The following is a 25,998-nucleotide window of genomic DNA, read 5'->3' as shown; positions in this document are numbered from 1 at the left end:
CTATCCTTTAAATTAAAAAAAAATACATAAACTCTAGGATCAAAGCTATAATACATTTTAATACTCTCATCCGGAAGCAAGACTGTTTTGAGTTATTTTTCCTAACCAAGCTTAATACACTCTAGCAGTTCTCCATTTACACACTTATCCAGCAGGGAACAGAACACACCTCTAGCATCTATCCTGGTACACTGAAGTGCTCAGAGAATGTTGGATGAATGAATAATAAAATCGGTACTTAAAAAATAATCTCCAGCATATGAAGATTAATCTAGCCTGATGCCTCTTACTCTCCTTATCTTAAACTCTCTGCCTTCCTACCAGCACTGAGAGATCATAGTACTGCTTATCCATGTGGAAGGCCACCTTTCTATTTTACATACCTTTCCTGGTCATCTTGTTGTGAAGAAAATATATGCACCATGAAATATGGTAAATGTATTATTTATAGAGCTTTTAAACCTATTACTTTTTGTTTCTGAAGGTGAAACAAAAGCATGGAAGAGGCAAAGGCTGGTAGCATTGGATATACACCTAAGCAATGTGCTTCCCTAGATGTAAACCCTGAGTTCATGTTTGCTGAATCTGAATCCTAACGGAAGTCTCAAGATAACAGGCATCTCAATCTTCTATTGTCAATAATGAAACCGTAATAGGGGGAAATGCATTTGTCTTTCAGTGAGTTCAACTCATGCCTACCCCAAACTGGCTCCTTACCGACCGGCAGGACAGCTCCTCTCTCCCCCTCTGCTGCTCTCAGTCTTTTTGAACACCTGTTTCACCTGCATTGTGCAAATCTGTGCATTTCTCTATGTGAAGCAGCAGCCCTGGTATTGTGAGGTCTACAGATACAGGTAAAGTTCAGTTTTTTTAGTTTTCCTTTCTGAAGGTGATACAACGAGTGCCCAATGTCACTGTACAACTTGGTTGAACATACACCCTAAATTTTTAATTAACAGTTGGGTCTCCAGGGTTCTATGCTACCAATGTCAGGATAGAACACCAAACACAGTTAATAGGTGGAGTCCTGGGGTGAGCCATGTCAGTGGAGGGGGGGGAAGATCTTCACATTGGTTGTTAATGTGTAGACTAAATGTGTTTAGTAAATGAATGCATTCATTCCCTGGTGGTTTGGTTATCATATAGACCAGAGGTCAGCAAACGTTTCTTACATAGGGCTAGACAGTAAATACTTTAGGCTCTTTGGACTAGACAGTGTCTGTTGCAATTACTCAGTACTACTGTTGTAGTGAAAAGCAGACATAGACAATCAATAAAAAGTAGGTGTGACTATGTTCCAATAAAACTTTATTTACAAAAAGAGGTGTTGAGTTGGATTTGGCCTATGGACTTAGTCAGCTGGCCCCTGATTTACAAGAGAGATTGGCTTAAATTAGCTTGAGTTTTTCAAGCCTTGAGGTAAGGCTTGGACAAACTCCTCTTCACAGACTCCATGATGCTCCTGAAGCACCGGAGCCCCAGCAACCAGTGAAAGATTGAAAACTACTGAATGATGTCTAAGATTGCCATTTACACCCTAAATTCAGCAATTCAAGTATTGCTTGGAGTAGAGAATTCATTTTTGTCTCAAAACCAGATTTTTCTCCTCATCGGAAGGCATATATTCAGATAAGTAAAATTCTGAATCTGGGAGACAAGCAGGGATAGCTAAATGGATGATGGCTAGGTAGTCCTGCCTTTATCACTAACCCTGCAACACTAGACCTTAACTCTCTTATCTGCAATGTAAGTATAACAGATTAAATATATTTTTGTGTTAAACTCTATAATTCAGGCCTTCTGGTCTATCTGTCTTGTGCAAAAACATTTTGTGACTACTGATTATTTGTTTCATTAATGTACTCAGCAAACATTAATTGAACATCTACCATATGCCAAACACATTGTGGGACCCTAGGGAACCAAAGATATTAAGACTTAAGTCTATTTATTGGGAACTAATTTCATCTATAAACAGTTACAAGAGTAAAAAGTTTCAAGCTGAACAAGAAAGCTGATACAAACTAATTTGTGAGTTTGGACATTAAAAAAAATAAACATTGCAAATAGATCAATCTGGACTGGGAAGGCTCATCTTTTAAACAAATGTTTTTCTGAGGAACTATTCTGTGGCATTTCTGTGCTAGGTGTTAAGGCGTTGTAAATTTGGGTAAAATCACAACAAAGTAAACCCAAAAGAGAAATTCCATATTCAAGGAACTCTCATCCCAGGGGTGGAAAATAAATACATGTGAATGAATAATTGCAGAACAATGAGCTAAATACAGCACTAGAAGCAAGAACAGAGAGCAGTAGGCAAACTTTCCAGTGAACTAAAGACAACAGAGGGATGGAGACGGAATAGAGTATTCGACCCAGGCGTGTGCAAACTGTAGTACTTGGGGAACAGAAAATTTTCCTATGTGTTTGGAGTATAAGGAGCAGAGAAGGGCTGGCAAAAGATAAGGGCAGAAAGCCAGATTCGAAGATTTCTGGGCTTGCCTGAGAAGTTGGCATTTAATTTATTAGCAAAATAGAGCCACTGACACTCAGAAACAGGAGAGGGTCATTCTTGGATCCTCAGGAAGAGAGTGATATAGAGCAGGCAGATTCATACTCAGGACCTAAGGTAGTAGGCTTATATTAGTCCTCAGAAGAGAAAACAACACATACATACTCTCTCTCTCTCTCTCACACACACACATGTGCCCACCACAACCCTCCCCCAACACGCACGAATGCACACACATGGGCAGCCATGGTTCATTTGTTCTGAACTGAAAGGAATTTCATAGAAAATTGTCATCCAAGCCCTTTCAACACAAATCACTTGTTCTAAATGGAATGAGAGACAAAGAATAATTTTGACTTGTTCTAAGTGTTATTTCTGCTTTGTCATTGCAAGAGGTGAACAAAATATGTCTTGGTAGTTACTGGCTGGGACAATCTGAAAGCTGAGACCCCATGGCAGTGATAAACTTTTTTTGTTTTCCCGCCACCTGGATAAAAATAGAATAGAAAATCCCATAAATGTTGGCGATTCTCTTGTAGTGAGTGCTTTCTGGACAACCAAAGTAATTTCTCAATGAATATGAGTTTGGAGAGAAATGGGACTGAAAATACAACGCTGATTCCTGGTTCAGTTTTAAGTTTTGAGAGTACCACACTGTGGCCCCTCACCACCATCAACTGTATCACAGCAGCGTTTATCTTCTCTAAGGGAAAGCCATTTCGAAAACCCATCTACACAAACTGTGAGTATATGAAGTTTAATTTTCCTTCCATTTCCCCACCCTCCCCAGGGTTGCAGTTCAGTGGTAAAGTGATGGCTGAACTCTGGAATGAAGTATCTACAAATGGTTGTATAATGCTTTTGTGACTTGCTCTCATTCTTACAAGCTCTCCCTCTAGTTATCCACCATTTTTTTTTTGTTATTTTCTTTCACTTTCTGTATTTTCTCAGCTTTATCTTGCAATTAAAAAAGAGGGGTGCCTGGGTGGCTCAGTAGGTTAAGCGTCTGACTTCGGCTCAGGTCATCATCTTGCAGGTCCTGAGTTTGAGCCCCACATCAGGCTCTGTGCTGACAGCTCAGAGCCTGGCGTCTGTTTCAGACTCTGTGTCTCCCTTTCTTTCTGCCCCTCCCCCACTTGCACTCTGTCTCTCTCTCCCCAAAATAAATACACGTTAAAAAATTTTTTTTAATGTAATTCCATTAAAAAAAAATTTTTTTTTTAATGGAGTATTGAAGGATAATTTTCATGAGTGGTAGAAACCTGGGCAGGAAACTCCTTATGTGCAGATACACACATGCATTATTAAATAGTTACGAGTCCTGTCCTGTTGTGAGTCATCAAGAATGATTTTGAGTATATATATATCCAGATACTTTGTAAAAGACTTTTCTAACCAATTCAGATACAACTTGACCTCTTTGTAGCTTCACAACATTGGGCAAGTTACTTTATTCTGTGCATTTCTTGAATCACCAGTGAGGATGAACACATTTTCATGATTTTAGCCATCTCTTCTCTGAATTGCCTACGTACATTTTTATCCATTCTTTTCCAACAGGGTCACTCTTCTATTTCTTATTTATTTGTATGAGTTGTTTATTCCTTTGCGATTTTCTTCCCATTGCCTTTAGGCACAGAGAGGTTTTTCCCATTGCAAAATCAGGTAGATTAGAATTTCTCTTGTTTTTTAAATTTCTTTTAATGCTTTTTAAATCTAATGTTAATTTCATCATACAGTTTGAAGTAGAGATCAAACTACTTTATCTAACTAGTGGTTCGTTTCCCCAGCAGATTTTACTTAATATTTCTTTTCATCATTTATTTCTCAACCCATTATATGCCACCTTTATCATACCTACATATTCATGTATATTTATGGCTTCATTATATACATAATTTATATTATGTGAGTTTTTATATTTGTTATATACTTACATATTAATTTATATACAATTAATTAGTTCCTAGACTATCTTTTCTGTCTCATTAACATGCCAGCTTATTCTTGGTCTATCACTATACTTTAAAAATTATAGTTTCATTTATTTAGCTATAGTTTTATAATAAGTTTTAATAAGCAGTTAGATTGATGTATCTTCATTACTCTTCAGTTTTCAAACATTTTTTACTTCTCTTTCTTATTCATCTTTCCAGATAAACTCTAGAATAAATTGTAAGGCTTTTTTAAAATTCTTTTTTTGAATTTTGATACTTTGGGGAAATTATAATGTTTACACAATTAAGTCCTCAGTTTTAAAGACATACTATATTATGCTTCTCCATTTGTTCATTCTTTATTTAAAAAAAATTTTTTTTAATGTTTGTTTTTGAGAGAGAAGGGGGCAGGGCAAAGAGAAAGCCGAAGCAGGCTCCAGGCTCTGTGCTGTCAGCACAAACCCTTAGATGGGGCTTGAACTCAGGAACTGTGAGATCATGACCTGAGCTGAAGTAGGACACTCAACCAACTGAGCCACCCAGGCCCCCCAAATTTTATAGCTTTTTGATATCTGCATTTCCTGTTGGATTGATTTTGTGTGTGTGGGTAGTGTTTTGTTAGGTTTATTATTAGGCTTGAAAACTCTGACTTTTTCTTTCCTGGGTCTATCCTTGACAATTTGCAAGAACCCAGTAAAATAATCTGGCTCTAAATCTTTCCTTTGAAAGATTAGGTTTTTTTTTAAAGGACTGATTTGTTACCCTCTTTCTATTATTTTATTTTATTTTATTTTATTAATGTTTATTTACTTTTGAGAGAGAGAGAGAGAGAGAGAGAGACAAAGTGTGAGTGGGGGAGGAACAGAGAGGGAGACACAGAATGCAAAGCAGGCTCCAGGCTCTGAGCTGTCTGCACAGAGCCTGACAGGGAGCTCAAACTCAGGGGCTGCCACATCATGACCTGAGTTAAAGTCGGACACTTAGCTGATTGACCCACCCAGGTGCCCCAAATTATCCTCTTTTTAAACTGTGTTTTCACATAACAAGTTTTCCCCCAGATATTTCTAGTTCATTGAGATTATTGAGTCTCAGCATAAGATTTTGAGTCGTATGTTCTTATAATTTTATTTCCTTTTATAACTCTTTGAATATTCTCATCCTGTATGTGTTACCTTTCATATATTCTTACAAGAACTATATTTTTGCTGGTTTTCTTTAAAAGACCAGTTCTCAGATTTAATAAATTCTGTATGCTTTCTCTTTTCTAACTTATTAATTTTGCTGTTTTCATTCTTTTTCTTCCTTCTTACTTTCTCTGAAAAAATTGTAATGTTTGAATTGACTTTATAATGTAAGTATTTTCTTTTGATTCTTGTGAAACAGGAAAATCATTCAAGATCAACAAAGTTTGGGCCACGTTCTTTACATTTTCACATGTCTCTAATTATGACTTGATTTCTTCTCTGACCCACCTAGTTTTCAGAATAGAGAGGTTTCCTTTTCAAGTGGAAAGGGATTTCGTTTTCATTCCTCTAGTCCTCTTTATTCAACAGTCTGCAAATGGACTTGATTTGCTTTTTTTGTCCCAGCTGATGTTTCGAATTTTGTGTTAAATCTGTATGTTAGAAGGGATTTTTCATTAAATTCAGTTAATACTTTCTAGTTTTATTGTCCTGATCAGAGAACCTGGCCTGTAAAATTTCTGCTCTGGGGAATTTACTATAGTTTTGCCATCGTATGGCATAACCTGTAATCTGTAATTTTCTAAATAAGTCATAGATATTAGAAAAGTAAGCCTCATTCCTATTCCTAAATTAGAAATATACCTTGACTATGTTAAACTAGTTTTAGTAATTATTTACCATTCTATCTATTGTCACTACCACACCCCATTTTTTTTGGTACAGCTGTTTTTTCAAAGGTTTTGAGAGCATGCTAAGACCTTCCTTTCATTTTATATTTTCTATAAACTTCTTCCTGATTTTCTTATGATATTTTTTAGTTTTGATTCAGTGTTTGATAATGCCCTTGGCTCTTGTCACAACAAATCAAGATTCTGCTTTATGTTTTAAGCTAAATCACTTATAGTCCTTTTTTTGATTGTGAATGTATTTTACAAGGAGGATATGATATATTACTTTGGCAAGTACTTTAGTTTGAACAGTAACTACAAAGCTTTTTACATACATTGAATTAAGTGAGAACCAAATTAGTTACATCATAGTGACTTAAAGCTTGTGGGTAAACTCAAGTCCTACATCGAAAATAACTGAAAATCTTAAGTTAAAAACAAGTTTTATAAACAAATATTCTAACAACAGAATCTCCTAATAAGTCACTTAGTCTCAAAAGTCCTTGGAACTTTCTATTACAATATCAAGCAATTTTATTTTCAACTCTGTATCTTGATAGCCTTTGGCAGATCAACTTTATAATGAGATGATCTAGAAAGAATACAAACTTAATCTTTATGGAAAGAGATGTGACTATTTGCAAACCCTTCCCTTCCTTGCAATCTGTAGTGTCTTGCCCAGGACATGTCTTCCCAAATGACGTGTGCAAAAAGAGTACCATTCTCTCAAGCTTCCTCATCAACAGCAACTGATCTAGGGAGGCAACAATCACTTCCGTTCATCATTATGTTCTCCAATCAAAGCTGAATTACATGAAGGCCTTATAATTTTCCTTCCACACTGGTCATTCGTGTGCCCACCTGGACTGCTTTTCAGATCATTAGTCTAAGGACGGTGTGATGTGTCCAGCACTCCACTCAGTTGCTGTGACTACCAGGCCTTTGTCAGGATGGACACTTGGGGCATCATCTTCTTCCCAACATCTGGGTCCCTGGGACATGGAAACAATGACATAAATGAAAAATCCACACAGCCATCTCCTGGGCTCTTCTTACCCAGCCGCACACATTATTTTGGGAAATAAGCGATCCTGATGCCCCTGCTTTTTCTTCTCTCTGCTTCACACCCCTCCCAAGCAAGCCTGGCTCTTCTTCTGGGAGGTGTGGCATCTAGCTGTATATATCAAGTGAAGCTTGGATGAATATGAGGGGGTGTGTAGGTGCACAGGGGTGAAACAGAGCTTTGATGTCTTCACAAAAATAGGGCCAGCTGCAGAGGCACTGTCATCTCCGATTTTTGGTTCGTATAGACCTGTATAGAGGTGGGGGCTGGCAGGCCATAAACTTTGGAATAAACGAGGCAGAGAGAATATAAGAGAACATCCAGTTTGTTTATAAATTTTAGAGCGTGTTAGGATCCTTTATATCATGGCAACACTGATGAAATCCAATTGTTTGGGCCTGAAGGTGCTAATCTCATCAGAAAACATTTGTAAGGCCCATCTACAAAGTGTGTAAAAGCTCTGTGGATGCAGACGTGGGTAGGGCTGGAGGGATAAAAACAGTGGTGTTGGCACAGTGCATCCTGGGAAGTTTAAGATTCCTAAAGCAAAGCCATTCGGGCAGGTTGGAGAGAAAGAACCCAGCAGATGTACATGATAGCTCCTCATTCTTTCAATTCAGAGTCCTACAGAAGAGCATACAAAGTCACTTTTAAGTGGTTACAGTCTAGTAGATGCATAAAGGAAGATCTTGCAAAGCAGAGTGTTACATAACCATATGAAAGAAAACTTTGTGAGAGAGGCCTGGGTAGTCCTTAAAAAGAACGTGGTATCTGAATTGGGCTCTTTAAGAAAAATTTAAGAAAAACTGCCAAGACATAAAGAATATCCGCTATACAGGGTACTTTGTGAACAAAGTCCTCCGTGGAGGTAGCAGGTTTGTGATTTAACCCCCCTCCAACACATAAGAAAGAGCAATAAGAAACTAGAACAGAAAGGCAGATGGAAATTGGATTCCATTCAAGGAAGACCTTGAATATCAGTTGAAGACCCTTGGACTTTATTCTCCAGGCAACAAAGAATGCAATGATACTAAGAGGACTGACCGTTCATCCATTCATGCACAATTCACCAGACACGCAGACACGCAGTGATAAAGCACTGGGGCTTCTCTGGTGACCCTTCACGTAGGCTGGTCACTGCAGGGCGTCCCGGCCCTCCTGGACTTCTCAGCTGACGTGACTCCTTTATGGAGTGTCCTGTATTAGATCAGCAGTTTTCCATAGCATGCCTTTCAAAGGAAAGATGTGAAGCTGTCACCTTTGTCTGGTAAGCATTAGAACATATTTTAAAACATATGAGGATCTATCAAAACATCTGAAGATATAGCCGATATTTGCCCAACAGAGATAATTGATTCTGCAGTGTGTGCCAAATTATATGAAACATTCGTTTAGCATCTAAAAATAACGTTTGGTGTTTCTTCAGATATATTCTCATTTCTGCTGATATCTGCCTTGGGCCTCACAGTTTTCATTCTGTTTTCTGACTTTCAAGATATATATCGTGGAATGGAGGTAAGTGGTATTCATTTCCACCTCTGGAGTGACTCATATGTGCAATGGGACCATATTTGCACTGTAATTTGCAAGTCAGGTATTACCGTATTCTCTCCAACCATTTCATGTTGTGAGGCTATTCTGACTTCCTAGAGGAACAAATAACTCATCACATATATGTTAACCTCTGGTTGTTCCCATATCATCTGTATTATCAACCTAGAAAATTTATCCTATTCACACCTAAAAATGCTGTTTGGATACTTTATTCATCCATGTTATGCTAATATGATAAATTGATGTGCTTATTCAGTAATTCTTCAAGTGTCGTTTTTTAAACATATAGTAGAAATCCTTTATAATGTAGTTGTAAGGAGTAAGAAAAAGTAGACTTGTAGGCCAATCAGGTTCTGTCTGTCAGTCATTGACTATGGGGAGTTTTATTTCAGTGGGCATCACTTAACCCAAGGGGTGGTGGGTTAAAATAAAATTTAAGAAGAGGTCATTGAACCCATTCTTAGAGCCAGCATTGTGGGAGAAATGAAAGAGAGGGATTGACTCTTGCAGTCTATAGTTTTGTTGAGGACATTGTGTCCTATGCGAGTGAAATGATCACATGGCCACCTGAGACCACCTGTGCTTGTAGAGGGTGTAGAGAGAAGTGGGAAGAACACAGGAAGGAGGAGCTCTCACGGGGCCTGTACCCTGTACCATCATGGAGGGCCTCATGGTGGAGGCTCAACTTGATCTGGATCCACAAGATAGGCTGGATTTTGCTAGGTAGGAGGTAAGGGTATTTCAAACCAGGAGAACAGCCTGAGCACAAGCAGAGAGGACTGCAAGAATCTCTTTTGTCTTGGAAACGCAAAAGAATGTAAGGTGGCCGAAATAAAAATCGAAAGCAAGACCTGTTTCACAGAATGCTTGGAAGACTGTCAAAGCCTGAGGCAACATGCTGTGGAATGTGAGGAAGGCGTGGTGTGGCTGGACAAAGGTGGCCAGGGGAGTTTGGGCTTTCTCCTGAGAGCAACAGAGTCAGTGAAGATATCTGAGCAGGCTTTCCAGCAGGGCTTTTAGGACAGCCTAATTACGTGATGGCAGCCTAATTACGTGATGCTATATGCTTGAGCAGAGAGTCTATGGAGGGAGATGCAGTTAGGAAATAGAGAACCTAGACCATTTAGTCACTTACAAGACATTATGAAGCTCCAGAGCATGCTTGGCACTAGCGAGCCCAAGATGTGTAAGGCACGTGGGCACAGCTCTCAAGTAGTTCAGAGGCTAGGAGGGAAGACCATCCCGTGGGCAGATAATTCCAAAGCAGTGTGACAAGTGTTTTCCAGGCCAAGGGATGGAGAGGAGTCCTCTCAGATCAGGGCAGGAGCAGCAGGGAGGGGAAGGACCAGGTTCTCCACTACGCTCTGACCCACTGCCAGATCTCACAACAGTCTCCAGACAGCTCTGCACCCAGGTGCTCTGTCTCACAACCCTGAGAAAGGCTGTCTCTACATGACGGGAGAAAATAAAGCACAATAACCCGTATCTGACTGGGGATGAGAATTGCAAGGGGGCAATCAGATGCTGTGGAGGATCTGTGGTTTTAGTCCCAACAACAGCTCAGCCCCCATGTTTGACTTTGGGATCAGAAAGGGAGTTGTGGGAGTAATCTTTTGCCACTGATGCCAGCATGGGAAGTTGTAGTGTTAATACCTATCATTTAATCATAATTGGTGGCCAATAGGTACCCTTGAATCCTTAAAAGGAGGTGGGTTGTGTGCGTTCAATGTTGATCAAGCCATTAGGGCTGGGAACCTTGGTTCGGAAAGTTTCCACCTAGTATCAAAAGTAACTGGTAACCTCTGTGCCCTTTATGTTTTACTCATACGTCAATTTCACTGAATGAATGAACTCCAAGTAGATTTTAACTTTGGGAGGATTAGAAGTGATAGCATTATTAGATGAATGACTTAATCCTGCATCCTCTTACCTCCATTTGAAAAGATAAAAATGAAGAGAGACACACAGGTTCCAAAGTGTTTTGTCTCATGTCTGTGACCCATGGCACATTTTACCGAATGTTTGCTCTCAGGCAGTGGAGGAAACACAGGCCAAGAGGCAGTCAGTTCTGATTTGAATTCTGGCTCTATTTATTGATTGGCTTTGCATCCTTAGGCAACGCACTGACCTCATCTGTGAAGTGGAGAAAGCAATGCCTACCCTCCAAGCTCAGAGAGCTGTTACAAATACATAAATTAAATAAGATAATGTTTCTGTGTGTGTGTTTTCAAAATTTAAGGTCTGCATGGTATAAAGGTAAGATTCTTTTTTTAACAGTTTATCCCAACACTGACATCATGGAGGGTTTCGATTTTGGTGGCAGCCCTCACCCAATTCTGTGTGGCCTTCCTCATAGAGGTAAATTTCTGTACATCTCTTACACTCTTTCCGGGAAAATAAACAAATAAAGGGTCTCATTCTCAACACATACCTGTTTTTTAGATGGACCGTTTTTGTCTCCCAAAGTGATAGTTGTTAACGGTTTGTAAGAACTGTGCATGTTCTCTTTGGGGGAAACTCTTGGAGAGTGATTTAAACTTCTCTAAAGGCTGCATAGAAATGTTCTCAGGATCCATGTTTAGCATGGAAGGCAAAACATCAAATTAACTCTAATTTTTGTCTCCCATGAAGGCATCGTAGTGTATTTTTCTAGTATTATCAATAAGCTAGTAGAGACTAGACCAGGTGACCTACAAGCTCTAAAATTCAATGAGACCTTTCAGCGTGAAGAGCTGTCTTCAGAAGGGCTTCCTTAATTAAGAGTGGAAGGAAACCATTGCTCATCTAGTCAATTCTTACTCTTGAAAGTCTTCCCCTATAGTATTTTTCTTCTATTCACTGTCATTAAATGACTTTACCTAGTCAGTGAAAGTCCTGGGTATTATTTTTTTTAAGGGACAGTTTAAAAAAAAAGATTCATGTATTGTAAATCCCTTGGGAAAAGGGTTCAAACAAATCTATATAAATATATGTGTGTGTGTGACACACACATCATTGTATACAATGAGTGTAAAATTTCTCATACTCTAAGGAATTCCATTTGAGACTATATATATTTTTACGTATTTTATTTTTTTTTAAGTTTTTATTCATTTATTTTGATAGAACATGAGTGGAGGAAAGGCAGAGAGAGATGGGGAGAGAGAGAAAATCCCAAGAAAGCTCTCTGCTGACAGCACAGAGCCCCATGTAGGGCTCGATCTCACAAACTGTGAGACCACTACCTGAGCCAAAAATCAAGAGTCAGATGCTTAACCAACTGAGTAGCCCAGGTGCCTGAGACTATATAGATTTTTAAATAACCCAAAGGGGGAGAAAAAAAGCCTACATGTATGAAGGTATTCATCGTAGTATTATCTATGGTGGTAAAATTTTATTTTATCTTAATTATAAAACATTTTAATGTTTATTTATTTTTGAGAGAGAGACAGAGTGTGAGCAGGGGAGGGGCAGAGAGGGAAAGAGACACAGAATAGGAAACAGGCTCCAGGCTCTGAGCTGTCAGTACAGAGGCTGACGCGGGCTCGAACTCATGAACCATGAGATCGTGACCTGAGGCAAAGTTGGACGCTTAACCAACTGAGCCACCCAGGTACCCCTATGGTGGTAAAATTTTAGATTCAACCTATATGTTCAAAAGTAGAGATGCTGTTTGTTTAAATCAATCATTATACACCAATTTGAAAAAATGGTATAGGATCATTAAAAGTGATTATTGAGAAGACTATGGCTACATGTGACAGAAAGTCTAGCATAACCAGAAGTGGAATGCAAAATTTGACCATTCCTATTATAAATGTGTAAACATTGTGAGTGCATGTGAACATAGAAAAAAAGAGAACCCTCCCCAAACGGAAAGCAAAACCCATTTGATTTCTAGAGTTCCTCCATTCATTCAACAAACCATCAGGGGGCACCTTGTAAGTGGCCTGTGGCAGGTAGCAGTGATTTTTTTTCTTCCTTTTCTTGATTTTGAGTATGTTATTTTGTTATCATTTCAGTCTGGCAGTAAAATAATTCTAAGTGAATCACCAGCCAGGATTTAACTAGGAAATCTGTAGAAATGAAAGGCTGTAAGCTTTTGGTGTGAACACAAGCACACTCCCTTCTCAAGGGAGAGAACCAGGGAGCTGCTAGACTTGGTGGGGACAGCAGGGAGTAAAGTTGCCGCAGAAGCAGCTTTAAATAAGTACATCTGAGAGACAGGCCCCGGGCGGGTGGTGAGCACCCTGGCTGCAGGGGAATGTGGAAGGATGGTTTGATTGTTTTCTCCACCTGATTTCTCAGGATTTCATCCTTCAAAATCGAAAGCTCTGGCTACGGATCAAAAAAGAATTTGGATTCTATTCTAAAAGTCAATATAGGCACTGGCAAAAAACGCTGGCAGAAGATTCCACCTGGCCTCCCACAAACAGAACGGATTATTCAGGCGATGGTGAAAATGGATTCTACATCAACCGTGGCTATGAAAGCCCTGAACAGATTCCAAAAGCGAAACTCGAATTGGAAGGCCAAACCACAGAACAGCATTTTTGGACCAGGCTGTAATCAGAATTATTGTCATATGGGGTTAACAGCATCTCCTTGCTCCCAGAAACTAACATATTGTGGAGAGGTGATGACAGTCTACCTCTACCTTTCTTTATCCATCAGAGAATTCAAGGTGCATTTCTCGATGTATTGAACCTTGCAAAAAAGAACCTTAAATATGCTTATTTTGACTGTATCCTCCACTACTGAGGAAAAACATGAACTTCCTCGATTGTCTTTTTTTTTTTTTCCTTAATATTGCATACCATTATCCTGGCTGAAATGCCCAAGCTTTTATGGTAGTGAAATTAGTGGTATGAACATCAGTAGAAGGAAAATTCAAGAAGAGTTTGGTCTTTGAAAGTTTCACCAATATATCTTTATTTTCACAGACAAATAAAAGAATGTGGGGGGAAAAAGTCTTTCTGTCAATAAATTATCACAGGTTTACTGAACCTTCTATTCACTTGCAAAGACCATTTATGTACCTATCTTTGCCCAAGGTCACAAAATTCCTCTTTTTGCTTCTTTTGTATGGCTTTAATAAAGAAAGAAGAACTGAGATTTCCTTCAGAAAAATTAACTCTGTAATAAGTAGAAAATGATGGAGGTGCCTGTTAACTGCCTGTAATCTTGGCTTGGGCATAGCTTATATCTAAGCCAACTCCACTGATGTTGGCATCACCCAAAGTATATTGTTTTGGGAGCAGTGAGCCTGAAAGTCCGTGGTAGATCACAAAGATAATGGGACAAATGTTAAAATATACTTTTCACTTAAAGAAGCATGACAGTTTTATTTATTTTTTTGCTATGGACAGATGAAACCCTCAGGTTCTAAGTCAAAAAGTTGGTTCAAACTCAGCATTGCTCATCTTAAAACACAACCCTGGAGTAGGGACTCCTAATGTTTGTGTCTACAGCATGACAAGCATCAGGCTGCTGAACGACCTCAAGTCCCATTTCATCTTTTCATTATTTTACTCAATCATTATGTGCGTACTAATGGCCACAAGAAAAGGTATATCCTCTGTAAATATATTCTGTATGCTATTACCTTTAATATATATCTACCTCTCGGTGACCTTGAGAGGACATACATCTCTAGTGAACCTTCTAAATTAGCTAGTAGGCTTTCCTTGTGACCATAAATTGAGTTTTGCTAATTTAACATATCTTTAATGGCTCATAGGCAATTAGCTGACCAGTTCTATCCCATGAGCTCCAGTTATGTGCCTAACAGTGATAGATGCATTCAATAATACCTTTATAATTCTGTAATCCTTAGAGCTGAAAAAATGTTTTTAACATTTCAGCAATGCATTGCTGTATATAGTACTATATACTTTGTTATACACAACAGCAGCATAAATGCAAATTCCTATAAAAACAAACCCTTTTTATTTACATTTTATTTGCTTTTTAACCTTTTCTTGGGTGGATGGCTTTAGAGAGGGATTATTTTAAAACGTGTCTAATTTAGTGACTACCAATGAAAGATGAAAAGACAAAGCAGAATTCTAGATTAAGAAATGTATGCCAACCTAAAATATATGGCAGCTCAGATTTCTTGAACTGGCGTATTTGTATTTAGTAATTTGACCTTCAGAATCAGAAGATTCAATTGACACACTATGACATTTAGATAACATAAAAAGATTAAAAAAATCTTTATTCAATAAATGTACAGCCTCCCTTGCCCAGTTTTTCCAACACCCTATCAGTTATCTGATAGATGATGATATCTATTTCATAGATCTTTTTTTGTGTGTGTGTGGGGAGGGCACATAATAAAGTTGAACCCTATGCTTGACTTTGCTGAAAGTACTCTCAGAGAAGGGCTTAAAATAGTCTTGGAAGAAATGTTTGATAAAAGCACAATGAGCATGACCCTGGGCAGTCTTAAGCTGCCCATCATGAAGAATGGACATTTTTATGGGAAAACTGATGACTAACTTTGTGAGCTTTCCTCTCAGGGTGAACACCACTGGAGCCTGAACACAACCTATGTGGAAAAGGTATCATCGAATTCAATTTAGAAGTGCATTTGTGACCCAGCACAGCTAGGACTGCCTTGTGGAGTGGAGGGGTCTAGAATTCACTAGTAAGGTTTGACCTGAAGATCCTCAGGAGGTCCTTTCTGTCTCCACTTCCGTTCCCTCTCCCATCGGCTGGTGTGGTAATCCCACCACACCCGAGTCTCCTGCTTTGGGTAAAATTTGCCCTCTGCAGTCATACTTTATTAAAAGGTAAGCACACCCTGGGAAAGGTAACACATTAAGCTGATGCCAATCTCACCCTAGTTTGACAATATTAGAAAAATTCCTTTCTTTTCTTTTCTTTTTTTTTTTTTACTATTACTTGAAAGGAGAGCATAAAAGGAAGAAGAAACTTCATGTAGAATAAAAATGAAGGGGTGACTTTGGATCATGGTATCCGGTAGAAGACACCCACCTCTCCCAGAGGACAAGTGGAGGAAGAGGGAGTTTGGGAGTTATCTGGAGACAGAACTGGTGTCATAAGAAAGGGAACGGATTAGACAGGGAACAAGGAAGAGAGATGGGGTCCCTATCATTGATAGGGTCATAGACCCTATCTATTCATTGAGTCTTCTGTTTAGTTACTTTATCTACCGCGTTCCTTATTCCCTGATCATACCCTCTCACCCCCATTTAATTGAACTTTTTCTTTATTTAATGTCATGCTTTTAATTATGACATAAGAAGGATATCATTGCTTAGCGGTGTGGTTGGTAGGGTAATGTTACAATGTCTGATACAATCCTAGGGTATCGAGACCTGCATTCACTTTTTTCCACCTGCTGCCAACAGGAATTACATTGGGAACATATTAAAAAGTAATTTGTTTCATTCAACATATAATCAACAAAATGCAAGAATAAAATCATGACACTCCTTGACTTACAGTAAAAGCCTTAAACAGTAACACAAGATATTGTTTTCTAAAAATGGCATTTCAAACCTACATTTAATGATCTCTTGTTAGGGTTAAAAGGGTCAAACCCCCGAAATACTTCAAAGAAAACAATGTAGCTCCGTAGAACAGAACAACCCACTCTTGCTGTTCACTCCTGACACATACTCCTGACAAATGAGTGACTTCCAGGGAAATCTGGATCCCAAACACCAGAGCAAAGGACCCCAGCTCCCATCCGCCCCACCCCCATCTGCACAGGAACTAGGAGCTAGGAGTCCACCCTCAAATGGATTGTGAATCAAAGCTCCTCAAACTGCCTAACCAAATGCTCAATTTCCCAGTTTCTTTTTTTTTTTAATATGAAATTTGTTGTCAAATTGGTTTCCATACAACACCCAGTGCTCATCCCAACAGGTGCCCACCTCAATGCCCATCAATTTCCCAGTTTCTTTTCTGTTCAGTTAGATGTCAATCTGAACAATTTGGGAATCTTAACATTTCTTTTAAAACCACATACAAATGGCTCTTCATTCCTCTGGCAAGTACAAAATAGCCCACCCTCAGGAGAAAGGAAACCAATATTTATGGTAAAAGATAAAATATGATGTGATTGTGTTAAGATCTTCCGCTGGTTTGCTCAAAAGGCTACTGCTTCTTGTTTAAGCTGCCACAGCAAATCTCTGCTGGTAGGAAGAAAAATTTCCACGGCTCAATAATGAGATAACATCAGTAAGCAATTTATTAAAGAGGCTGCCATCCATCACTGGAATTTTGAACAATAATGATGCATCGAAAATAAGTATTCCCAGTTTTCTTTTCCCTCCTCACAAATTCCTTCAGTTCCAATATCTCTTCAGTAAATTGTTAATAGTATTTTGCTCTTTGTCTTTTTGGAAACAAGCCCAGGAGTGAGAAGACACCAGCAGCAGCTGTCACAAACCCAATGGTACTTATTGCTTGGTTGGCCTATAGAGAAATGAGAAACAAAAAACACCACAGCTTATTCTAAAGGCACCTCAGTGTCCTAAATCCAAGCAAACTGAAGACCCTTTCAATGACACCAGAAAAATTTAAAGCTTCATGCCAAATTAAGTTCTGTGTGAAGATGAATAAATTTATAATTTTTATAATTATGACAAAGAGATAGTTAAATACATGTAGGTATACGTTTCTCATATTTTTATGGCCCCCAATAGTTTATAACTCATTATGGCACAATTCCTAATAATCATCATAGTACATCTGGGAGGTAGTGTTACTCCTATTTGGGAAAACTTGGTAAGTTAAGTGATTTGCCTGAGGTCATACCACCAACATGTTTAGATATGGGTTGAGCCATGAACCATGTGTTTCTCTTCCAAACAATCCCTACCTCCTTAATACACCCTAGTTTGGTCTATACCAGAGTGAATATCATGTGTATGTGTGTGTGTGTGTGTGTATGTGTGTGTGCATGTGTGTTCCTGACTCAAGAATGTCTACTAGAGAAAGAATTCACAGATGTAATCTAAACTAAATACCTCTATGCTCTTATTTGGTAGTTACAATTTCTCTTTTGATAAACAAACTTCAAAAGAGGTCACTACTGATGTTAACTATTGTGTCACAAATTAATTTCTCATGTAGACAAACTAAAATAAACTACTCTCAAGCTCAGTTGTCCATAAAGGAGTTCAGACGTTTGTAGCTTTAAGGGTATTAATCATCATGATGAGGGATCTAATAAATATTCATGATTTTCATGGCACTCAGCTAATATTGCCTTCCATCTGCATGAGTTTGCATGCAGTTTTATGACCCAAAGATCATATTCAGATGCTTCAGAGTCATCAGACATTCTGAAAACAACAGTTGTTCTCTGGGATTGAAGAAATCAGGCTTTCAAATAAAGGAAAACATTTTCCCCAAATGATTCCAGGGACCAACCCAAATGCTGGAAAGCCTGACCCAGATCACATTTGAGCATGCCTTCTCTCTAACCCACAGGTCTCCACCACAGAGCCTGCCACACCACATAGTGCTGCCTCCCTACCTGCAGCTTCCCTGTGGGAACCAGACTGCAAGGGCCTGGCCAATGACAGGAGCATTTACTCCATTTATATCACCCTGCGGTCTGCAGGGACAAGGCCAGGCACCAAAACTCCCTGCTGTGCCACCATCCCCAGCTGCCAGGGAGAGTGGCAGCTGGCGAACAAATGACAAATGCTATTTTACTTTACAATCCTAACTTTATTTGGTTGCTTGATTATTTTACTCATAATTTTTAATTAGTCACCACCTAAGTTATTTCCCGGAGAAAGAGTCAGAATTTGCTGCAGTCCAGAACTACCCATGGGGAGCCAGGGGGAGAGGCAGATACAAGACAGAGGACAAAATTCCAAAGAGAGGCAAAATCAATAATCAGATAGTCAATTGGATAATCAAGCCTAACTCTCATATAATTCCAGGCAGATGCTGAGATCCCAAGATCTGATACAGGGAAATGTGGTGGTGGCGGGGCAATGAACAAATAGGAAGATGCAATTGGTATCTTTAGAGAGAAGAGTCAAATGGCAGTAGGGTACAGCCCTGGGGAAGATCCTGTGGGCTTCCCAAATCCCAAACACTTATTTAAAATTATATTCTAGATGGCAAAATCCTGTGACAATCCCTTGGCGTTTTGTGTAATGGGATCTGCTAAACGCAGACCTAACTCACTGGGTATCTTTCAGCCAGTAGAAATACAAGAGATGAAAGAAATCCCACAGATCTAAGAGGCCTGGGGAAAGCAATGTGATCCTAAGCCAAAATCCCCTGACAGCACACAGGCCAGATACAATTACAAGGAAACTATTTCCTACAGTGCACGTGGTTTCCCAAATCCCAAACACTTACTTCAAGTTACATTCTAGATGGCAAAACCCTGTGTGATTGGGACAATCCCTTGGCGTTTTGAGTAACAGGATCTGACTTGCAAGATTGTAACATCTCAGAATGTTCTCAGAACCTATATGAACACGAGCTTTTATTTCACAATTTAGGATTATAAAGTCACCTAAGCTGACTCTTTATACTTTTATCCTTTACAGGGCTTTCTGACTGTGGGCCATAATAAAAGCCTCATTCTGAGGATCTAAACATGACCAGGGAAACATTAGTTGAATCTGGAGTGCTGTATCCTGACATAGCATAGCTGGGTCACAGATGACCACAAGGTCTACCAAAATTCCTTTTCCTCTGAGACTCGAAGTTCACAGTGCTATGCACTGAAGCACAGTCAGGGTATATTGTAGATCAGCTTGTTCAGGCCTATGCAAGAGTGCTACCATCTTCCACAAAGCTAGGCACATTTCAATACCTTGTTAAGACTATACCAGTGGAACATGTCTACCTAAAATCTTTTTTAAAAGAAAAGACAAACCACATACTAGAAAACAACAAAACAAAACATTTCCAACAGGCAAATCTGATAAGGAACTGTTATCCAAAATATGTAAAAAGTTCTTAAAACTCAACAAAAAGAAAACAAGCAAGCCACCCAGTTTAAAAATGGGCAAAAGATCTCAAGAGACACATCGTTAAATATGCAAATCACAAAGGAGCATATGAAAAGATGCTTAACTTCATACACGTTTAGGGAATTGCAAATTAAGATAGTGAGACACCACTGTGTACCTATTAGAATGGCTAAAACCCAAAATGCTCACAATACTAAATGTGGAAGAAGACAGGGAAAAACAAGAACTCTCATTCGTTGTTGGTGGGAATGCAAAAGGGCACAGCCACTTTGTAAGACCTTCCATGGTTTCTAACAAAAATAAACATATTCTTACCATACAATCGAGTAATCATGCCCTTTGGTATTTACACAAAACCCTGCACACAAATGTTTCTAGAAGTTTTATTCATAATTACCAAAACTCGGAATCAACCAAGATGGTTTTTAGTTGCTGAATGTACATCCAGACAATGGAGCGTTACTTGGTGATAGAGAAAAATGAGTTACCAAATCATGAAAAGACATGGAGGAATTTTAAATGCATGTTGCTTAGATTGCATTCTTCTCAGCAGTTGCCAGAGACTTGGGAGGAGGAAAGACGAATAGGCAAACAGAGCACGGAGAAGTTTTAGGGTAGGGAAACTATTCCGTATGATACTGTACTAGTGGATATATGTCACTATACAGTTATAATTTATAGAATGCAAAACACTAAGACTAAACCCTAATGTAAACTATTTTAGGAGAGGCAAAATTTTTCCTTTGTGCATCTTAGGTTTTCAGCTGAGGCTCACTAATAAAAGGCAAATTGACAAGAGAAAAACAGAGGTTTATTAACATGTACATCTCAAACATACACAGGAGAAACTCAGGGAAGAGTAATTCAAAGAGGTGGCTTAGAATTCAGGCTTACATAGCACATCTTCAGCAAAGATCAATACATTTGTAGAGTAATGGCAGGACAAAAGAAAGCAGTTTCAGGCTGCCAAGGATGGCAGACCGCGGTAAGGTAAACATGGGAAATTAATGGCAAAGGCTAGTTAGTAAGGGTTGTTATATAAATTTTATTTTTACATTTATTTATTATTGAGAGACAGAGAGACACAGAGCGTGAGCAGGGGAGGAGCCGAGAGATGGAGAAGCACAGAATCCGAAGCAGGCTCCCGCTCTGAGCTGTCAGCACAGAGCCCGACACGGGGCTAGAACTCACTAACCGCGAGATCATGACCTGAGCCAAAGTCGGACGCTCAACCGACTGAGCCACCCAGGTGCCCCAGTAAGTGTTATTATTTAGATTCCTCTACTGGTTGTCTGTGATGATTAATTTTTGTCCTTCCTGCTAGCAAAGGGAAGAGGGACACCTTTCAAAATGTATCTCCCACTTTTAGGCAAATATGTGGAGAGCAGGGCCTGCTTCTTCTCAAGTGCCTTCAGCTCTTGATAAATAATAATCCTTATGCCACATATTTTGAGGTGATATTCTAGTTTCCTTCACTATGGACTTTGGTGGGTAATGTGTCAGTATTGGTTTATTATTTGTAACAAATATACCACACTGATATGGAACGGTGATGGTTGGGGAGGCCGTGTATATGGGTGATGGGGAGGGGGTATGTGGGAACTCTCTAAAATTCCAGATCACATTTGCTGTGAACTGTAGATTACTCTAAAAAAAAATAAAGCCTATAACTTTTTTAACACAAAAAAGCACGAAGAAGAAAAAGATGGACCATGATCCTTCCACCTTTCTAATCTTTTTAAATGCTGTTGAGGTTTTTTAATTTCAGAGAAATACATAGCCATTCCCCAAGAAAACTGTTCTATGTTCAAGACCCCTAATCCCTTGCAGCAAAGGCAGTCCTGAGAAGAAAATACATTGCAATCCAGGCCTATCTCAAGAAACAAGAAATATCCCCAACCTAACCTCACACCTAAAGGAACTAGAAGCAGAGCAGCAAAGAAACCCCAAATCCAGGGGCGCCTGGGCGGCTCAGTCGGTTAAACGTCCGACTTCAGCTCAGGTCACGATCTCGCGGTCCACGAGTTCGAGCCCCGCGTCGGTCTCTGAGCTGATGGCTCAGAGCCTGGAGCCTGCTTCCGATTCTGTGTCTCCCTCTCTCTCTGCCCCCCCCCCCCGTTCATGCTGTGTCTCTGTCTCAAAAATAAATAAACGCTAAAAAAAAAAAAAAAAAAAAGAAACCCCAAATCCAGCAGAAGAAGAGAAATAATACAGATGGGAGCAGAAATAAACAATATAGAATCTGAAAAAAACAGTAGAACAGATCAACGCATCAAAGAACTGGTTTTCTGAAAGAATAAACACAATTGATAACCCCCTAGCCAGACTTTTCAAAAAGAAAAGAGAGAGGACCTATAAAATCATGAATGAAAGAGAAGAGATCACAACCAATACCACAGAAATACAAACAATTATTAGAGAATACCATGAAAAAATATATGCCAACAAACTGGGCAACCTGGAAGAAATGGACAAATTCCTGGACACCCACACACTACCAAAACTCAAGTGGGAAGAAATAAAATATTTGAACAGACCCATAACCAGCGAGGAAACTGAATCAGTTATCAAAAATCTCCCAACAAATAAGAGTCCTAGGCCAGATGGCTTCCCAGAGAAATTCGACCAGACATTTAAAGCAGAGTTAATACCTATTCTTCTCAAGCTGTTCCAAAAAATAGAAATGGAAAGAAAACTTTCGGACTCATTCTATGAAGGCAGCATTACCTTGATTCCCAAACCAGATAGAGACTTCACTAAAAGGGAGAATTACAAACCAATATCCTTTTTGAACATGGATGCAAAAATTCTCAACAAGATACTGGCAAATTGAATTCAACAGTATATTAAAAGAATTATTCACCATGACCAAGCGGAATTCATTCCTGGGCTGCAGGGCTGGTTCAATATTCACAAATCAATCAGTGTGATCCATCACATTAAAAGAAGAAAGGATAAGGGCCATATGATCCTGTCAATAGTTGCAGAAAAAGCATTTGACAAAATACAGCATTCTTTCTTAATAAAAACCCTCAAGAAAGTTGGGATAGAAGGAACATAGCTTAACATCATAAAGCCATATATGAAAAGCCCACAGCTAATATTATCCTCAATGGGGGAAAATTGAGAGCTTTCCCTCTGAGATCAGGAACACTACAGGGATGTCCACTCTCACCGCTGTTGTTTAACATAGTGTTGAAAGTCCTGGCCTCAGGAATCAGACAACAAAATGAAATAAAAGGCATCCGAATTGGCAAAGAACAAGTCAAACTTTCACTTTTTGCAGATGACATGATACTGTACATGGAAAACCCAAAAGACTCCACCAAAAAGCTGCTAGAACTGATATATGAACTCAGCAAAGTCACAGGATATAAAATCAATGTACAGAGATCAGTTGCATTTCTATACGCCAATAATGAAACACTAGAAAGAGAAATCAATAAATTGATCCCATTTACAATAGCACCAAGAACCATAAAATACCTAGGAATAAACCTAAGCAAGGATGTAAAAGATCTGTATGCTTAAAACTATAGAACACTTAAGAAAGAAATTGAAGAAGACACAAAGAAATGGAAAAACATTCCCATGCTCATGGATTGGAAGAGCAAATATTGTTAAGATGTCAATAATACCCAAAGTAATCTACCCATTCAGTGAAATACCAAAATTGCACCAGCATTCTTCTCAGAGCTAGAAGAAACAATCCTAAAATTTGTATGGAACCACAAAAGACCCTGAATAGCCAAGCTAATGTTGAAAAAGAAAACCAAAGCCAGAGGCATCACAATCCCAGACTTTAGCTTCTACTACAAAGCTGTAATCATCAAGACAGTATGGTATTGGCACAAAAACAGACACATAGACCAATGGAATAGAATAGAGAACCCAGAATGGGACCCACAAATGTACAGCCAACTAATCTTTGAGAAAGCAAGAAAAGGGTATCCAATGGAAAACAGTCCCTTCAGCAAATGGTGCTGGGAGAACTGGACAGTAACATGTAGAAGAATGAAACTGGACCACTTTGTTACACCATACACAAAAATAAAGTCGAAATGGATTAAAGACCTAAATGTGAGACAGGAAACCATCAAAACCCTAGAGGAGAAAACAGGCAACAACCTCTTGCCATTTGCAACAATGTGGATGGAACAGGAGGGTATTATGCTAAGTGAAATAAGTCAGTCAGAGAAAGACTGTACCATATGCTTTCACTAATATGTGGAATTTGAGTAACTTAAGAGAAGACCATGGGGGAAGCAAAGGGGGAAAAATAGCTTTTAACAAAGAGGGAGGCAAACCATAAAAGACTCTTAAATACAGAGAAGAAACTGAGGGTTGATTTGCGGGGGGTGTGGGGGAGAGGGGAAAATGGGTGATGAGCATTGAGAAGGGCACTTGTTGGGATGAGCACTGGGCATTGTATGCAAGCAATGAATCTACTCCCAAAGTCAAGAGGACACTATATATGCTGATGTTAGCTAACTTGACAATAAATTAGATTTAAATAAATAAATAAATAAATAAGTAAATAAATACATAAATAAATAAATTTGTTGAAACTTTCAAAAAAAAGGCCCTTAATCCCTGAGGAGACCCCAAAACTAACCCAACACTAGCTATTGTTGGTAGTAATATTATGAATTGTTGATAATAATGAAAATAATAATAAAGTGCTACAGTTTCTATCAGATCAACATAAATTTTATCGAGGAGCACCAATACAGAGCTATAAAATTCTTAATTACTATAATTAAAAATAACATTCATCTAAGACACATTGTTTATTGAAATGGATGATATGTAATACAGTGCACTAAGAGACTTCAAATATCTAGTATAATCCCCCAAAGAGCCTCAGTTTATAGGTTGGGAAACTGATAAACAATGTTCTCCAAGCCACCAACCTAATAACTGGGGAAGATGTGGATGTAGCTCAGGTAAGCACAATTTCAAAGCTTAGGTGAGTTCTTAGGGCTGTCACTGTACTTCCTGCAACAGAACCAGCTAGAGAACAGTTCTAGTTGTTGAGGAATGATTAATTTTTCATGGGTCTTGATTCTGGGTATGAAAGGGGAAAAGATGAGGGATGGTAAATTAGAGCCAAAGCAAGAAGATGGTTCTGATCGCATTTTTTTTTTTTTTAGCCACATTAAAAAAAATTGCTTCTTGAACACAGTGGACAACTTTATCCTTTACAAAGGAGAGGAATGGACTTCACTTCCTAGTTACACCCTTAGTTTTTAATGCGAAGGTGAACAGGATTTTTTGTGTGGATATTTTCTGTGCTCTGGCTCACAAGCGATTTATTGTTACATGTGAATAGCACATTCATTATGTTAATATATTTCCTAAAGAAATGCATTTCCAATTAAATTATTTCCTAATGAAAACAAATGTATCCTTTTATTATGTTCCCTGTCCCATCTTCCCAAGCTTCCGTGAGGGGAATTGGAAACTAATTCCTTAGAACAGATGTTTCTGTAACTGATTCAACCATTTCAGGATACTGGGAGCCTTTATTCATTCTCTAATATCCCTTTAATAAATCTTTAGGTTAGAACATCAACGTTGGAATTGGATTGGTGCCACAATAGGTAGAAAGAAGGCAAATGAACCAAGCATGCTTTTAGTTAGGAATCGGCCACGCTACAAAATAGTGTGAGAGACGACAACATTGCATGCTACTTTAAAAATAAAGTAATTGATCCATTTTAAGAAATCATCCAAAATCTCAACCAATCAAAGGACCTGCTTAAAAGCACAAGATTCCTCTGAAACTAGCATTGCAAGGAGACAGAAACAATTTTCAAAACCACCAAAATATGTCTGTCATTAGCTGGCCTCTCTCAGTCAGGTAATGGGGAAGAATCTCAGAGTTACCATCTCTATTTCTGGCAAATGAACTTCCATTTAAATATTTCAACACTCTTTTCAGAATGTCCCTTTCAGCATGTGAGGCTGCTGTATGGCAGAAAAATGGAAGGAAGGAACCCTGAAGGACAGAACGCAACAGGACTGACAGAAAAGCTACGGTCTTGATTCTGCTTCAAGCTCCTTCCAGCCCCAAATTCAAAATGTCCACGTTCACGCATTAATGTGGTCATAACTGC

At 38.8% G+C, this 25,998-nt stretch overlaps 2 protein-coding genes across 6 annotated transcripts in view; one reads left to right on the top strand and one right to left on the bottom strand.

Annotated features, from left to right (window-relative positions):
- The window catches only part of LOC131512337 (probable cation-transporting ATPase 13A5), a 116,578-nt gene extending 101,220 nt beyond the window's left edge, over positions 1–15,358 (top strand). For both annotated transcript variants that reach the window (XM_058730857.1, XM_058730856.1), the window contains exons 26-30: positions 680–854; positions 3,052–3,254; positions 8,791–8,879; positions 11,196–11,276; positions 13,206–15,358. In XM_058730857.1, the coding sequence (XP_058586840.1) occupies positions 680–854; positions 3,052–3,254; positions 8,791–8,879; positions 11,196–11,276; positions 13,206–13,466 (809 nt within the window). In that variant the 3' untranslated portion in view covers positions 13,467–15,358. The remainder of the gene's footprint in view (positions 1–679; positions 855–3,051; positions 3,255–8,790; positions 8,880–11,195; positions 11,277–13,205) is intronic.
- The window catches only part of PLAAT1 (phospholipase A and acyltransferase 1), a 34,674-nt gene continuing 15,257 nt past the window's right edge, over positions 6,582–25,998 (bottom strand). For 3 of the 4 annotated variants that reach the window (XM_058730858.1, XM_058730861.1, XM_058730860.1), the window contains one exon: positions 17,099–17,348. In XM_058730858.1, the coding sequence (XP_058586841.1) occupies positions 17,247–17,348 (102 nt within the window). In that variant the 3' untranslated portion in view covers positions 17,099–17,246. Of the gene's footprint in view, positions 7,294–8,408; positions 8,594–17,098; positions 17,349–25,998 lie in introns of those variants that run through there. The other variant, XR_009262095.1, reaches the window with a different exon arrangement.

Source organism: Neofelis nebulosa, chromosome 5 (assembly GCF_028018385.1).
Source record: "Neofelis nebulosa isolate mNeoNeb1 chromosome 5, mNeoNeb1.pri, whole genome shotgun sequence".
NCBI classification, from domain to species: Eukaryota; Metazoa; Chordata; class Mammalia; order Carnivora; family Felidae; genus Neofelis; species Neofelis nebulosa.
This window is presented reverse-complemented; position numbering and strand designations above follow the sequence as displayed.